Source organism: Apiospora hydei, assembly GCF_038363865.1.
Source record: "Apiospora hydei strain CBS 114990 chromosome Unknown utg000008l_segment0_segment0, whole genome shotgun sequence".
Classification (NCBI taxonomy): domain Eukaryota; kingdom Fungi; phylum Ascomycota; class Sordariomycetes; order Amphisphaeriales; family Apiosporaceae; genus Apiospora; species Apiospora hydei.
Window position 1 is genome coordinate 2,177,728 of NW_027117367.1, and position 16,415 is coordinate 2,194,142.

General features: G+C 52.1%; 4 protein-coding genes across 4 annotated transcripts; 2 read left to right on the plus strand and 2 right to left on the minus strand.

Moving 5' to 3' along the window:
• Positions 1 to 7,487: 7,487 nt before the first annotated feature.
• On the plus strand, positions 7,488 to 10,019 carry PG997_011247 (alcohol dehydrogenase; the record flags this gene model as incomplete). The annotated part of the gene is made up of 6 exons (XM_066815562.1): positions 7,488 to 7,645; positions 7,718 to 7,741; positions 7,844 to 8,242; positions 8,302 to 8,891; positions 8,933 to 9,857; positions 9,917 to 10,019. 6 exons carry the CDS (start codon positions 7,488 to 7,490, stop codon positions 10,017 to 10,019), a joined length of 2,199 nt encoding a protein of 732 aa, XP_066664852.1.
• Positions 10,020 to 12,703: 2,684 nt separating this feature from the next.
• On the plus strand, positions 12,704 to 13,254 carry PG997_011248 (uncharacterized protein; the record flags this gene model as incomplete). Its single annotated transcript, XM_066815563.1, has 3 exons — positions 12,704 to 12,799; positions 12,949 to 13,070; positions 13,200 to 13,254. The coding sequence occupies 3 exons, from the start codon at positions 12,704 to 12,706 to the stop codon at positions 13,252 to 13,254; spliced, it is 273 nt and encodes a 90-aa protein (XP_066664853.1).
• Positions 13,255 to 13,736: 482 nt separating this feature from the next.
• Positions 13,737 to 14,265, minus strand: PG997_011249 (uncharacterized protein; the record flags this gene model as incomplete). The annotated part of the gene is made up of 3 exons (XM_066815564.1): positions 13,737 to 13,918; positions 14,008 to 14,134; positions 14,188 to 14,265. The coding sequence occupies 3 exons, from the start codon at positions 14,263 to 14,265 to the stop codon at positions 13,737 to 13,739; spliced, it is 387 nt and encodes a 128-aa protein (XP_066664854.1).
• A 113-nt stretch (positions 14,266 to 14,378) lies between these two features.
• On the minus strand, positions 14,379 to 14,672 carry PG997_011250 (uncharacterized protein; the record flags this gene model as incomplete). The annotated part of the gene is made up of 1 exon (XM_066815565.1): positions 14,379 to 14,672. The coding sequence occupies one exon, from the start codon at positions 14,670 to 14,672 to the stop codon at positions 14,379 to 14,381; it is 294 nt and encodes a 97-aa protein (XP_066664855.1).
• Between the last annotated feature and the right edge of the window lie 1,743 nt (positions 14,673 to 16,415).

A 16,415-nucleotide genomic window follows, 5' to 3' on the forward strand; every position in this document is an offset into this window, starting at 1 on the left:
CAACGGATTGCTCTCGCGCGTTCGGACTTAAGTACTTAGCTGCGGTACATATGTCCATAGGTATGTAATACGAAAAATGTCTATCGCCAAGTGTCTGTCTGGGCTGGGCACGGCATCCTATATATGCCCGAACTCCGGAGCGGCCCCTGCAAAGTGATATTCAGGATGTTGAAAAGTTAACCTGGGTCAAGGTCTGCCATCAATTGGATGTACGTACATCAGTATGTATATATGGTGTGTATACCGGCTCTGCCAAGGGGCATGCTGCACCGGGGAGCTGGACACTCGCAGCGCTGGCACGCAGACTCGAGTCAGACCTCAAATGATGGGCAGATCTGCGCTGCGGCTGTGTACAGTGACAGTATAGCGATCAGCAAACTACTGCGTGCAGGCATCATCACGCAAGAATCACGTGTCTCAGTTGGGAATTGATCTGTTCAGATATGAATTCCGGCTGTAGATACTTACCTATTCATCGCAGCACGGAGTACCGATCATCAATGGAAAATCCCTTATCGCCATGTCCATGTCGTCGGCTTTAGTTTACAATTTGAACTAGCTTTACCTACCGATGGACTCTAAAGATAAAATACATCAGATGTCTACTTAATGTATGTACAAGTAGGCACTGTTCTTCCTGCTGGCGAAAGCGAGATCGATCAGATGCAAGGATCCTTTCCGCGCAAAGGAGTCCTAGCGAGTAACAGCTAGCTAGCCTTGCAGCAAACACATACATACATACAAGTACATACTGTACGTAGAGATATATATGGAATGATTCCACCTGGCAAGGCTTGCAAGGGAGAAACAGAAGGAAAAAAAGAACATTGAAGGATGTTTACGCGAATTCGCCAATCACGAATTGGTCCGGCAACGAAAAAGCGCATCCCATCGTGCCAATCCATCCCATGGCGCCACGCTAACGGTCAACTGAATCCGTCAGTATGGGCCGATGTCGAGCTGCGGGGCCTGTTAGTACTTCTTGGCTCCTTCTGGCTCGATCCTGGCCGGATTTTAGGCTGCACTTCTTGGCATGTCCAGCATCCTAATCGGGCAGGATCAAGAAAGATTGATCCCGTCAAAGACTGTACGGTACAATACATTGGCGCCCCATTGCTCTCATCAGCTTCATTTGCAGCACCCTGGCTCTGGCGATGAACTCACGATCAGGAAGCGCTGACTCTCCCTACTCTTCTACACCCACTCTATTCTCTGGAGGAGTGGCTTCGGCAGCAGGGAGTTCAGCATGTTTTTTCTCCTGCACCGGGTTTAGGCCCCGGTCTTCTCGCGACGCCAGCTCACGATGCCACTCAACTGCGTCATCACTGCTAGCATGGCATGGGAAGACCCGCACGAAAGGAGCGCCCTGGGTCAAAGCCGACCAGCGTCTTCCGAGATTGGCCAAGGATGGATACCGTCATCCTCAAAGTGGCATAAATCTCAAACTTCGGATTACTGTATACAAGGATCTGGCCGTCGGCTCGATTGATCCCATCTTGCTATTAGGGCCGATCAATCGAAGGAACAGCAAGAAAGCCATCTTCCTGCTTCTCCCGTATAGAACCAATCTGGTCCAGTGCTGGAAGAAATCCCATCTCTCGACATCAAGAACAAGAACAGGATCCCTTGGCGAGGGTCCAGGAACAGGCAATTCCTACGAGCACTGTGTCGGCATGGATCGCCAGCATCTGATAGGCAGGTATCCCGTATATACATTCTCTTCGTACAGCGTTATCACGATCCCAGCTGAGCCCTACCTTTGTTTAATTTCCCCTTCCAAGTTTTCCTTTTGCAGCCGTTTTAACCCCCCTCCCTCCTTCTCGGACGCCACCATATTTTACCCTACTGCTACCCTCACTGGGTTGGGCTTGTTGACTGGCTCGGGTGCGCGTGCGCGATGCTACTCTACAAGTGCCTACAAGCACTTGTACCTGCTACCACGGCAACAAATCATGGTAAGATGCCCGACTCCGAACAGGCCGGGCTACTACTAGCATGTATCCAAGAATTCGGCCGTGTCGGACGAAGCCTGTGCTTTCCCTGCCAATTTTTCTTTCTACGTCTTCTATGATTGCTTCTCTTACATGCGGTCCCATGTGATGTGAGCTCGATTGTCAACATTTTATTGCAAAACAGAAGAAAAAAGAACGAGGTTCCAAAATGGTTCCAAAATGGTCGCCCCTACATTCTACCACCCACTAGTATGCATAATCCATATGCACAAACGTGTGGTCTGGACTACATGCATACTTTACATGCAATAACCCCACACACCATGTAACCCAACTTTCGCGCCTCGTCCATTCACAGCGGCTTGCGGGAGCAACGGAGGTTCGCGGTTCGACTTCTGTCTGTCGTAAAAGACACGCGTCTGAGTAGTTGCATGCGCAGAACACGACATTTCCTATGCACTCGACACGGAAGGCCTTCCCTGCAGAGGCGACCCTTCGCCAGGAATTGTCAGTCCATTGGCATGCAGATGACCTCAAGATAATGTCTTGTAGGAGTTCATTATCTGTCTGGTCCCCGCGGCCAAGTGCATGCTCGAGGATGGATTTTGACAACACCAACAGCCCCTGCCGGGATGGTTGGTGAAATCGACTGGACGGGCAGCTTTAGCCTGCTGTCTTGCTCTGCCACAAGTGATCTCGTGCTCAACCAACCACAGGTAATACATCACTCAGCTCATGCCTCCCTGCCATGGCTCCTGGCGGCATTCTGCTTGAACTAGCCCGCTAGCGAAGCCAATAGACTTGCCTTGTGCATCTTGACAATTGACAGACAGGCCGACGAACTTGAGTTGGATATTGACTACGCCCTGCCCGGCCTTGTGTAGAAAGCTTATCATACAACACCAACGGCTTCTATCCAATTACTTGCAGTACGGCTCCTCAGACCCGTGCGCTGTACATGATATTCCCTTCAGTTCTGCATATGTCACCCACTTTTTGAGCAACCCACCACCACCACAGCCTCTCTCCGAGATGAGCATGATCTCGCTTCCGTCGAGCGCTCAGTATGTATCTCCTCAGTCTAAACACTCTCAGTTCCCGTAGCGGACCATGGGCTTCTGGAGAACCTGCTGCTTCTCCGGGCGGGCTCCCATCCAACCACCAGGAAAATGAAACCCACATTGAGGATCTCGTACGGGCGCCCGGGGCACGGTGAGCGCACTGGTCCCTTGCGGTGGGCAACTTACCGGAGTGGTCGCATTTGTAGGTCCTAAACATATTGCCAGTCAGTTGGGCTGGCGGTGTTATTGAGGATACGAGTAAGAGATTTCGCCCCCTATTCCGATTGAAATCGAACATCTTTATTCCGTACATCAATCTAGCGAGCGACTTGTCCATCCACGAGCCACAGGGGTAGCACTGTTGTTTTTGTAAGCACCTGCATCCGGGACCAAACTGCAAGGGAGGTCCATTTGGGTTGATCGACAGCACCACCATCACTGCCAGCGGCCTAGGCATCACTGGCCAAATCGCGCCACGTCTGAACCTTTGGCTGCCCTGAACACGTCAAGTTTTGACAATCGGCATCTAGCATACAGTACAGACAGGCACATTGACATTTGTTGATACAGGTCTGACGTGAGAGACGGTCGTGGTACAGGACCCAACAGGGAACGGACATACTGTACATGTACTGTACTGTATGCGATTATATATATATACTACCAGATGCGCATGCGCATGCGCATGCATGTCGTACTCGGCTCCCTATCCCCTGAACATGCAAAATCATCGAAATGTAGAGCCACAACCAGGACGACCACCTACTGCCGCATACTGGCAACATGGAAATTCACAAGGTGTGCGGTTGCTGGGCACATACCGCGGTGGTGAGTCGTGTCGTATCCGATCAAGACACTGCCAGATCAGTGCCGTGGCTTACAGTATTATATAGGTGTATTGCAGGTTGGCTTAAGGGGTTCAAACTCTAATAAAATGTTGTCCTGGAACGGAACGTCTTCCGACTAATTCTCTTCAAGATGCAACCCATTCCCCCATGGCTTGACTGCAACTAAGTGTCCTGGGCTGCCTGATTATTAAAGCTTATGAGGATGCAGGCCTCTTGAGGACCGAGATAGGCAGGTAGGCAGGTATCCGCGGTTTTTCCCACGGCCACCGTCCGTCCCATGCACCCAAATCGAACTCGTTCGTATTTCCCCTCTCAACTCGCAAATCACACATACAATAGATACCAAGACGCTTCCCTAACTCTTGAATACTTCTTGGTCATTGCAATCGAGCTACCGGTAGCAGTGCAACATAAAATCGGCTATAGTCCAGTCGATGCCAACTAGGATCATGGGCATAGATAGATATGGGGTTCTCTACAGTAGGGACTGCTTCCCTCCTGCTCGCACTCACACTGGCCTTTGGCGACGACGACAGTGGGCGGTTCATTAGTGGACCTACCTACAAGTACTAACTAAAAAAACCAAGGACGAGCGAGCCTTTGTTTTAGCCGCGCCGCTTACGTCTGTCGCATCCCATAGCCTTTTGACCCCTGGCTGGGCTTTCATTGCTGGCGTCCTGGGCTGGAGTTAAGGATGGATGTATTTGATGTCTGTTAGGGAAGAGGTACTTCGGGTACGCAGGCTTCTCTGTTGCTTCCAGTACCGCAGCTCGCCGTGCTCGGGTTCGATTGCTGGTATCTGCTTTGCCCTGGCTTCGGCCTGATTTCCTGGCACTTTCCTGGGTCATTTCGGGCGACTAAAATAGCTGGGGCGGGACTAACCTTCTCTGGGTAATTGGACTGGATCGCAGTCTCTGGCCATTTCGTCAGAATCACGATTGTCGACAACAGCAACCCTCTTTTCTTCATGGAAGCTTACCTCCTACGTGCCCGCAAGCCTCAGCTCCTTTCATTGCTGCTACGCTACAGTATAGCACTATATACTCTGGCTCTTCCTCTATCATCCGGCTAAAAACACAGTGCAATGCAGTCAAGGAGAAACGAAGCGGGAGAAGGGAAGAAGCGAAGAACGAGACAGCGCATGCCACACGTCATCCGATCTGAGTTGTAGCCATTTCGGGAGGTCTGGGACTGGGCCTATCAAATGTACCTGTGAATTGGTATTTTTTTTAATACTCCTCCCAGTCAGGCGGTGCTGGTGCATTGTCTCGAATAACGCCCCTCCCGCAGACAGGAAGGCGGCTTACACCACCACCTTTCCAGGTACATGCCGATACTTCTCTTACTGTACCGATTCCCATCCATCCATCCATCCACCCATCAATCAATACCCGTCCCCCGAACCCCCGTCCCTCAGTTCGCCTGTCTTTCCAAGAGTCTCTCTGCCTGCTTACCCACGGCGGCCAGGCTGCACACTTTACCAAATCTATTCAGAGCGATCAACTGGTACATCCATGCACTCTTTATCTCCCAGTCTCTTTCTTCTCCCCCTCCCCCCTGCCATAGTCTCCCGCCTGTGCTAGTATATTCTGCTGCGCCCCCTTGACTCTGACCTACGTATTTACCACACATCCGTACCCGCACACATGCGCACCAGGTCTTGTTCCCCCACTCCATCGCTCTACTCTGTATGATACCTGTCTATCTGTTGATGTCTGGTGCTGCCAGCGACCGAGGGTTCCCCTCTGCCTCACGTACGCATCTAAATTATAGTCGCATCTCAAGCGCATGTTCGTAGTAGTTCTTTGGCCGAAAGAGTCAAAGGGGCCTTGCGTCACATCTCTGCCCCAGTCCCTTGGTAGCGCTCTTGTCTTCGCGAAAGTAGCCGGGCCAGACAGACGGACAGTCGTGAACCCTGGTCGTGCTGTCTGCTGCTAGTGCCCTGTTCATCAACGTCTAATAAGACCCGCTTCTTTGAGGAGACGCCGACCGACTCTCGACCAGCTTACCTGATTTTACCCACCCCGGGCTCCAACTCCTCGCAACTTGAAAGCAGCGCAGCGCAGCGCAGGACAGCAGACGCTCAAGCACCCGCAGCCGGCAACTTTTGGAGGAGCCAGGCCAATACCCAGGCACAATACCCATACCCAGGCACCATACCCAGGCACCGGTGGCTGCTGTCAAAACTACCACCCAACGCCAGCCTGCCCTGCCCAGCAGGCCCAGTCCCGAACTAAACCAACAAGGTCGGGCCTACACTGACTACCACGACCACTTACTTCATTCCACCCCCGTTGAAACCGCACCACGCCCTCACTCTCTTCTTCTTCTCAACCCACTGTCTGTCAAAGAAAGAGACCAAACCCTGGACTCAACCTTTGTATGCGCGTGGCTTCGTGTGGTCTTGGTTCTTGTGTTTCCTAAACCCCATTTACGCTCGTTACACTTTTTCTTTCCAACTCTCGCTTCTGCATCGTGTTGCACCTGCATTTGGGGGTGGGAAGTTAGGTACAACAGCACATCCGTCCGGGCCTTTTTTGGTTTGATCTACCCTACCTACATTACAGCTAGCCACCGCAGCGCTCTGTAACCTCCCTACTCGCGAGAAAAGAAGATTCGTCTCATCTCATCCAACCGTCACCAAATCTCCTGCAATCCAGCAACAGACGCACCTACTCGCTCCTCCGAATGGCCCTGTAACCTGCTTCGCCGAAACGTCCAAAGTCTATCCAATCCTCCCCGATCTGCAGCAGCGCTCCCGCTTCTCTTAGCTCGACTGGATCTGGTAGCTCCTGGGACTTCCCTTCAGCTTCCCGTTGCGAAGAAAAAAAAGAGAGTCGGTGTATAGGAAAAGGAAGAATTCCAAGGGAAAAGAAGAAGGATACTTGCATGCTGCGTTGCCGGTACGAGAGACGTAAAGAAAACCGAAGTACTCGTTTCTGGGCAATTACCGTGAGACAGACAGCCCTTCGATAAGGCGTCGCTCACTTCCGCGCCCTGTCAGTCGTCACCTGTGGCCTCCGCAAGTCTACCTTCGACGGGAGTACAAGGCTGCATCTCAGATCAGTCTTCGTTCCGACAGCATCGCCGTCGTGATATAGCGACTTGGGGCTTTATCCCAATCTCGCCCTCGATCCGAGCACTCGAAACCCATCAATCGCTTGGCCAGGCATTGGCTCCACTGTCGTTATCATGGCGCCTACAACACCACGACTCAAGATCCTTTCAGGTTCGTTGCCGCTCTTCCTCGTGTGTCGCTATTCCGCATTGCACAATCTGGAAATACCCTTGTGTACGCCAGCTGCCAGCTGTTTGGAAGTGGTACTACCCACGATTGTGAACGGTCCCGACCCTGTTCACATTCCCATCCTTGCCGGCAGCTGCTTGTATACATGACCCTCCCTGACGCGCGCTCTTGCTTTCCTGTCCAACCTTCTGTACCACCGAATGGGGGGCAAGGGCAAAAGCGCTCACATTCGTTTCCTTGTCAAATCTCACCCGTTGCCCACCGTCTCCCATTGCATCTTTCTTTTCGTTGAACCCGCCCACTCTCGTTTACTATACCCCAGCTCTCCCTCGTGGAGACCAACACCCCTATATGTGTCACTATTTTGTTCGAATTCGCCATGGCAGAGTATGATGAGCTAATGAACATCTGTGCAGTGGGCGGCAATGCAGTTTCGGCTTTTCTCTCTTGGAGACTTCAAGCCACTAACGCTTGCGACGTAACTCTGGTGTGGAAGTCCGGTTTCGACAGCGTACACCAATACGGTATCTCGTTCAAGTAAGTTGCCTGTCTACACGGGAGAGGAGTGATGAGTCAAAGTCCGAGATGAACTAACCCCCTTAACTTCAGGTCCGACGCATTTGGCAACGAACGGTTTAAGCCACGACAGGGTATGTGTTTGGTTCCGCCTGGTTGTGATCATGATGCTAATAAGTCGTAGTTGTACGAACCCCCGAGGATGCCGCACAACTGAAGGAGGGGTGCCTTCGACTATGTAATCCTGTGCATCAAGGCCCTGCCAGATGTCTACGATATTGCTTCCGTGATTGATTCCGTTGTCACGCCGCAACACACATGCATTCTCATCAACACTACACACACGCTGGGCATCGAGAAGGCCATCGAAGACAGGTTTCCGACCAACGTTGTACTGTCGCTTGTTTCCAACGCCCAGATCACTCAGCTCGGAGCTAGTGAGTTCGAGCATAGGGGGTCAACGGAAATTTGGGTCGGGCCCGCCAACCAGAACACCAGCATCCCGGCAACGATACAAGAAGATATGGCACAAGCTCTCGCGATGACCCTAAGTACCGGTCAAGTGGACTGCAAAGTGTCTACCAACATCCGCCAACAGCAATATGAGCGGGTCATTGGGTAAGCCAGTCTATTCTCCCTTCCTTCGGTGGAATATTACTCTGACTAATGAATTGTAGGCCTATCGCTTTCCACCCCGCCAGTGTCATTTTCGACACGTCCTCGCATACCGCTCTCCTAGAGAAGAAGGGTGTTCGTGAGCTAGTGTATGGTGTGATAGACGAGCTTATGCAACTTGCAACCGCCCAGGGATGCAGTTTTACTTCCAACTTCAAAGACAGCACCATCAAGGAACAGTGCCAGCCTTCGGAAAGCGGCAGCATTATGTGGCAAGACTATATCGCTCGTCGCCCAATGGAGGTTGAGACGTATCTGGGCTCCCCACGCGAGCTTGCCAGGGCGGCAGGTATCAAAGTGCCAACCATCGATACACTATATGCTATATTCCACCACGCGAACATTACAAACCAGCAGCGGCCCAAGGAAGTCCCAGCTGCCTATCCTGCCCCGTCTGGCTCGCCATCAGGGGGAAACGGCCCAATGCCGCGCATGTCGTCCAACGGCCCCCCGCCGCAGCGTGCGATGCCCAACGGTGTGCCGAATGGGAATGGCATGGGCCGAGCTGGCCCGCGACCAAGAAATTCCTCCAATTTCAACGGCCCGCCTCCTGGCATGCGTCGTGGACCACCGCCGAGCATGGGCAATGGCGGTCCGCCTAATGGTTACCGCGGCCCCCTAACGGTTATGCAGGATCGAGGCAGCCTTCAAGACGCGGATCGATGGAGGAGACGGATCTAAACGAATTCAGCCATTTGATGCTCTACGATGACGTTGCTGAAGCTGGCCCGGATGGGACATATCCTGGCGACAACTCCGAAATCGGATTGCGAGAGAGGGAACTTCAACTTCGCCAGAGGGAGCTTGCCCTCAAAGAGCAGGAAATGCGTATGAGACGAGGTCCTCCTCCCGGCCCGCCTGGACCCCCTGGCCCTCGTCGACGTCCAGGCCCGCCACCGTCCGTCCGTGGCGGTGCATACGATGACGAGGATGAAGAGTTGGACGACTTCTTCGATCCGAATGCCGTCCCGATGACGCCGATGATCGACCCCGACAACTTCGATATGATGAGCGTTACCTCGAGGAAGGCGCGGATGAACACCCCCAATCAGAAGCAGATACGACAAGACCCCGAGATGGGTAACGGGGCTGGCAACATGCACGCCCGGAACAGTCGATTTGGCCGCCCTGGATTTGGCAGAAACCGTGCTAGTCAGATTGGTATGAACTCGATCCCCGGCCTGCACGAGAACTTCCTCGACGACACGCTCATGGCGTCGACATCCAACCGATACGGTGGTGTAGACCGAGGACAAATGCAAGCTGGCTCCAGGGCCAATTCTCTTACGGCACAACATCTGGACCAAATCTCCGGCCCAGGTGGCATGAGTGGCATGAATGGCCCGTTCCCACGACGTGTTAGTCACTCGCCAGGAGGCCCTTACAGCCCTTCGATCCGCGGCGGCAACGGACGCCCGTCGCCACCTAATGGAATGAAGGGAGGACCTGGTATGAATGGTCGCCCGTCTCCGCCGGATGGAATGCGCCAACCGGTTCCTCGATACCCCCGGGTCACGGGAACGCGGTTGCGCCTCAGAAAGTGGAACAACGTGTCGGGGTGAGCGCCCTCCAACCACCGAAGCCCAAAAATGTACGGAGTCTGACCGGCAGTGCGAGCGCCAGCGCGGGGAGTGGTGATTCCATCAACCTCGAGTCCGAACCCTCTGCGCATAGCAGCCAGAGCAGCCTCGGCCCTCGACCGGCCGTTGGAGTCCGATAAGGAGTGCCGTCTCGAATATCGCTACCCGCCTGTTGCGCGACTCGTCCCAAATCCGACCTTGATAAGGAGTCGAACGTGACGACTGACCATCCTCGCATATAGACCGCGGTTTGATTCGATCCTGGCTCACGTCATCGTACCCTCGCACTTTGCAAGGGCGAGGATATGCACATCGCCTTGTTAGACCCAAACGTTTGGCTACGATTTCCCAAAGCATACAACTGGCTTGTTCGACGGTTATCTCCCAGGGGGGTGGCATTCCCCCAAACACATAAGGCATCATTTCCTTTTTGTTTGTTTTTTGGCACGACGAAGCAGCAACTTTTTCATTTCTGGTGATATGCATTGGGTTGCGGGGTTTCGTGTTAGCAGTACACATCATTTTCCCCATTGCCAACATGGGCACACACATTTCTTTTTTCCTCGGATCACGATGACACACGAACTAGAGGCATTTAAGGCAGTTAATGTCTAGTTTGCCGGACCCCGAATTCTGGAGATTCTCGGCTGTGCTTCAACATTCTTCGTCATGGACGGACCTAATACTGTTGGGGCCTAATTCCGTCTCATGAAGATTGGGCACACAAGAGGGGATGGAACTGTATAAAATTCTGGTCATGAAACCGATTTTTGGGTGCGTCTTGACGACTCTTGCATCGTGTTTTTTTGGCCAAGTCGCACGTTGTTTCTGGGCGTATCTGTTTTTCCGCCAAGGGAGTTGCGGAAGAAGGCATGTTTACGATTAGATCTGGATTCTGGTCTGCCTACCTACTTCGGCTAGTTCCTCCTTTGCGGACAAGAGCTGCCGTCGGTATGAAGGGGCCCCGGGCCACCTCAGATGGGCGGCGAGAGCTGAGAAGAGAGCAGTAGTGAAGCAGCTTGGCTTTTCATGACTATGGCACACACACGCAGCGGACCGACATCCGCGATTTTCCCTTGTTTCTACACACTTTACTTCTATTTGAGTTCTAATATTCCACAAAAAGCCTGCCAGGGTGGAAGCTGGAGGCGAAACAAGCCCATGAGTTGGTGGTACAGCATGGCAAACGGGGGCAGCAAGGGAGAGAGAGAGGAGCCGGCTTTGTACAGAGAGACTTAAAGGAGTTTTTTCCGTCCCAAGATGGCAAGATGGTGCCGGACTGCAACACACAAAAGAGAGGACCAGACGTACTTTGGGAGCAAGGCTTAATGAAGGCCGCTTTATTGCGACAGAGACAGTAGGAAAGGCGAATACAATGAATTCGAGTGGAAAAATACCGATAAAGGAATATATATGCAATGCAACAAGTGATTGGTGATTTGTCCAGGATAGACAGCGGGAAGATACTCGTTGTAGGTTATTGGAATAGTGGTAGGGGTAGGGGTAGGGGTGTTATTTGCTATAGATTTCAGCTTTACCACGATTTGATCTGACTGGCAGGCCATTGGCTCCCTTCCCCGTCTGATCGGTTGGTTTTCTACTACGGCAATGTCGCACAGCATGCGTTTCATACTGAATGGTCTTCTTCTGCCTGCATTCTAGGCGGGGGAGTCACCTCAGCATGCGGATGGAGGAATATCCAAAGAATTCCGGCAGGGTCCGCATCCCTTGCTGCTTGCTAGACGGTCCATAAGCTATCTATACACTTTAGTCATAGAGGTTTTTAGGAGCAAGACCTTCAACAGCAACATCGGCACCGACCAACGAATTCTTTGGTAGTATAGTGGTCAGTATGCGAGCTTGTCATTTACACTCTCTGACGGGGAATTGAACCCCGGAAGTAAAAAATGAGTGCGCTCGAGACCGGGGTTCAATTCCCCGCCAGAGAGGACTCTTCAGTCGTGCTGAGATGTTTCTTTTTGTGTCTTTTTTGGTGTTGCATAGCAAATATAGGTAGTGCTGACGAGTTTCTAATGTTCATCTTAATGTGGGCAAGCGAGATGAGGGTGGCGTCCGATTGCCAACTGTCAAGTTACTACGATGTTCTCTTGCCGTATTGGAGTGTAGAGATATGATATGAGTGCGCCTGGGCATCCGGTGTGGCTTGGTCATGCTCGTTTCTCTTCCCGAATGGACGAATGTTGTTATCTTTCATGATCTGATTGGCTATATGTACTAGATATCGACTTACTTGGTCCCTGGCAGCGGAATAGCCTTGCAGCTCGCGGAATACATTGACGGGTGAGTGCTTCTGGAGCCCTTCGGTTTTCTGCAGGAGACTGGACTGCGTGTATCGTTGTTTATTAGTGTCCGTACCCCTTATTTTCCAGGGGGTGGGGGCTCTGCTTCCTTGTAATGATGCGATCAGATACGAACTGTACATGCATATACACATCTCTTTTTTTGAGGCGTGTTGGTTTCCAATCTCGGCGTCGAGGATATCTGAATCAGATGGATCGATATTCGAGGTACATTTAAAGTATGGAATGAGGTACGTACCTTTCTTCTATGTTGATGCCCGATCTCCAATTGGATCAAGAACGCGGCTTGGAGTGGACCCCCCGCATAAAGTCATATTCAATTGATATCAAACATCAACAACCGCTCCTTCAGTTCATCAGCTCTGCCCCCGACCGACCCTAACACAACATACATCAGGAACGGGAAGTCTCTTCACCCAGCCGCAATCTTCTTCGTTTCTTGGAAAGACACGAAAATCAATCATCCAGGCACCCACCCCCTGCCGAAATTCCGCTTTTTCGCCATGGCCTCGAGGAACTTCAACACGGGCAGCGGCATGACCACCCGGCCCTCGATAGCGCCGCAGAGTTCGGGAAACGCGGTTAAGGCGCGGCAACTGGTGAGTGAGATAGTGGCTCCCCTTTTTTTTTTTATTTTTTTATTTTTATTTTTCTTTTCATTTTCTTTTGGGACATTCCATCCAAGACAAGGCAAAGACACCATTTCGGGATATCGGGATAAACTGACGGAACGGAAATAAACACACAGTCCCATCTCCATTCGCAGCTGGAGCAGCTCTCGTCCAACCTGGCGGATACCGAGAACCTGCTGCGCATGACGGCCGTGCAGGCCGAGGCTATGCGCGGCTTAGGGAGCTGGCATGGCGGCATGTAAGTGCTATTTGTCTTTTCTTTTCTTTTTTTCTCTCTCTCCTTTCCTCTTGGCACTCATGTTGCGTCTTTGTCGGAGGCTGGAAGGATGAGAAGTTTTACTTCATTTACTCATTAACGTAATCACAGGTTCATGGCTGCAAGTAAGGTGCTGGGCGAGGAATCAGTCAAGGATCAGAAGTGATGGTGGCAGAAAGCTACAATCTGAGGACGCAGTAGCCATATTTTACTGCATGTTACTAGAGTTGCCTCCCTACCCGGGCCATACCACGAGAGACTCGATCTGAGGAAGAGCTCTCCCGACCAATAGGACATCTGACAGTATCAGATGCCTAGTATGTCACGAATGAGCCCTATAACGACGTTAGATCTCGATCAGGACGATTATATAGTAGTTCAATAAGGACAACGTATGCTGTGCGTGAACTCACTTCCGGCCAGGCCGCTTTCTGTGTCAAATGTTCCACAGTCGCCAGTCCTTCTCTTGTTCTGAGCTTCGATTATCGCACGAAAGGAATAAGTAATTGGCAATTATGAGTCTAGAGATGCTATCAAGTCAACTACAGGCAGCACTGTCTCGACGTTTCTAGGGAGACTAACATGGTATGGCGCCTACCATCAACATACCCCGCCGGCCAGCCCCTTTCCATAACCGGCGAAAAACACCTAACCCCGAGCCTCGACCTGCATATCGAGCCAGGTCACAGTATCCCACCCACATGCCTCTTTTTCTTCCTCACACTTCTTCTTGTTCCTCTGCTTCCCCCAATTGCAAGTCCTCTCAGGCTTGGCCGCCCACTCGGCCGGCTTCTCCTGAATCTCGAGCTTCCCTTGAACTCGCTCGTAAACTGCACCGTCAGCCGTTCGTTGCGCAAGGGGCCTATTGTGCATTACCATCGTCGCCGATACGGTCTCGAAGGGGGAACGCGCCGCCAACCCATTCCTTTGAGCTCGCCGACGTTGCTCTTGCAGCCACGGTCCTGCAACACCCAGTTGAAGGTGACGTAGTGCTCGAAGCCGGCGTACTCGTCCTCGCCGTGGTCGTCGGTCAGCCAGTAGTATGTCTGTCTTGTAGTGCAGCTCGGCGACAAGATACTTCACGTCGCAGCCGAATAACCGAGAGGCTGATGACAGCACCGCGTGCTGTGATGCTTGTCGTGTCGTCCTCTTCATTCACTACTGCTTTCGACGCCATTCCGGCGGGAATGCTAGCTCTGCTCGCAAGTAGGCACCCGTCGTAGTCGGGGCAACACTCGACGCCGGAGAAGGCCGTGAATCTTTCTACCATGGGACTGGCGTTGCTCCGGATCACCAGGCGAAGAGCTGGCCATTTGCGTCAAAGATTCCCCGCTCCAAGTCGTGATCGAGTTCGATAATGAAACCGTCCAAGGCGGACTGCGTCGATTTCTGGTTTGCCGTGGACACGGGCGCTGCGAACATGAGGCGCGCTAGGTAGTAGCCCGCATGCATCGCCATGGCCGGCTGCTGGTCGCCGTACCTGACGGGAATCGCCTTCGTGCCTGGTACGTGGACGCTGCCACTCAAGAGATGGAGCCATACTCCCGAGCACTGTAAAGTCAGACTCCAGGGCACGTCGGTCATAGCTGAGTGATTGGGCCATGGGCCGGTCTCCAGCAGAACAGCCTTCCCTCTCAACGGCTGCCAATCAAACACAGCCATGCCATTGTAGTCATGCTAAGCGTACCTCAAGCCGGCATACCACGCTTCACCGGTGAAGCAAGCTTGCCATGAATAAAGAGCTCTTGTCCAAAAGGTATATAAAGGGGCTAAAGGCGGCCATAAAGGCACCATGCTCGACCGACAAATGCATTATGCATCTGGGTCTTTGTCCTGTCCGCCCTATATATACCAGGGGTCAACTCCCCGTGTACAGATTCCCATAGCTGCACCCAGACAAGTGTAAACATCCAAAAGAAGTTGAAGTTAGTCCGTTTATACTACACCATGTGTAAACGTTACCACTACGCCTATATCTGCGTGCCCTGTGGCAAAACATACAAACGACTCCCACCCGGCGCCATTGACGAGACCACGGGGAAACGCAATACAGCTGGGTCGACTTGCCCAGAAGTGGCGTTTGAACTCAGCCTGGGCAGCCGCCTCGATGAAAAGCGAACGCTTGAAAAGGTGCACCGGGCAAGGGAGCTGTGCTCAATCCGATCTGGTAAAACACCCCCGGAGGCCATCATTATGCCTGGATGGTGTAGTACATCTTGACGAGACCAGCAGTAGATTTGTCGGAAACCATTCACATCCTCGCCACTGAGCTCGTGGGTGGCAGTGGCTTGACAGCAAGAAATCTTTGGGGGGTATCTCCAGAAGATGTATATGATATCATGTTGCCGATTTGTTGGGATCAGAGTATTTGAATTTGAATAATATATGTATAACGCCATCGATTCCACTTGGAAACAAGCCTCGAACGACTGGGTGTGAAAGTGAATGATATGGACCAACTTGGTCGCACATAAAAGGAGTTCTTTCGATATGCCCTCAAATAAGCTCTTCCATTTCTCATGGGCAACCATAAACCGCGTGTAGGCGCGGAAGAGGCTGCCTGCAAATTTGGCTTTTTGGATACTTTGTCATCATCGGGCATCTTGTCGTATGAACAAGAGTGTATTTCTCCTTCGCTTCAGTCCCAAGCGTACGAAACCCCAACTCAAGACCACTCGGCCGAGGCGGTTTCGCAATCGTCACCCTCGGCTCCGATTGAAAACTAATTTGAAGCCTCACAAGACAAGCCGCCGTGGCAGCTCATCCTCGACCAATTGCTGTTTGTCGTCCTTGCTGAAGGCTGGCGTCGAAGCTGCCTGGACAACGCCAAACCGGATGGCCGGGATGGAAAAGGGAAGGGACTGCACGCTGGTACGTCAGCTTGGGAGGATATGGAAGGACCATGATGGTCCGCCTCGCTCAGATTTCTGTTCTTTGCATATTTTCGTCATGCACTGAAGACTAGAGTCAACAGCTCCATGTAGCTCGCAATTGAGGTTTTCTTCCCTGCAAGGCTCAGATCAAATGATTCGATACTTTGAAAAGGAGAGGAAAGGTAAAGCGTTGTGCTGCGGCCATGTTGCATCGCAGTTGCCGGCATGACATCCGTAAGTGAACAGGTCAGCTATTCGGTGTCGTTTGTAGTGATAATGCTTTACCATTTGGGCAAGTAGTCGAGAGTGTGTCGATATCACTACCCTTCCAAAAGGCATACTTCACGGGCAGGAGTCATCGGTCAAACAATGGCAGGGAGCAGACCATGCTACCAACCTGCGCATCCTGAGACTACCGCCAGATGCCGTAATGCGTTGAAGACGTAGCAAATCA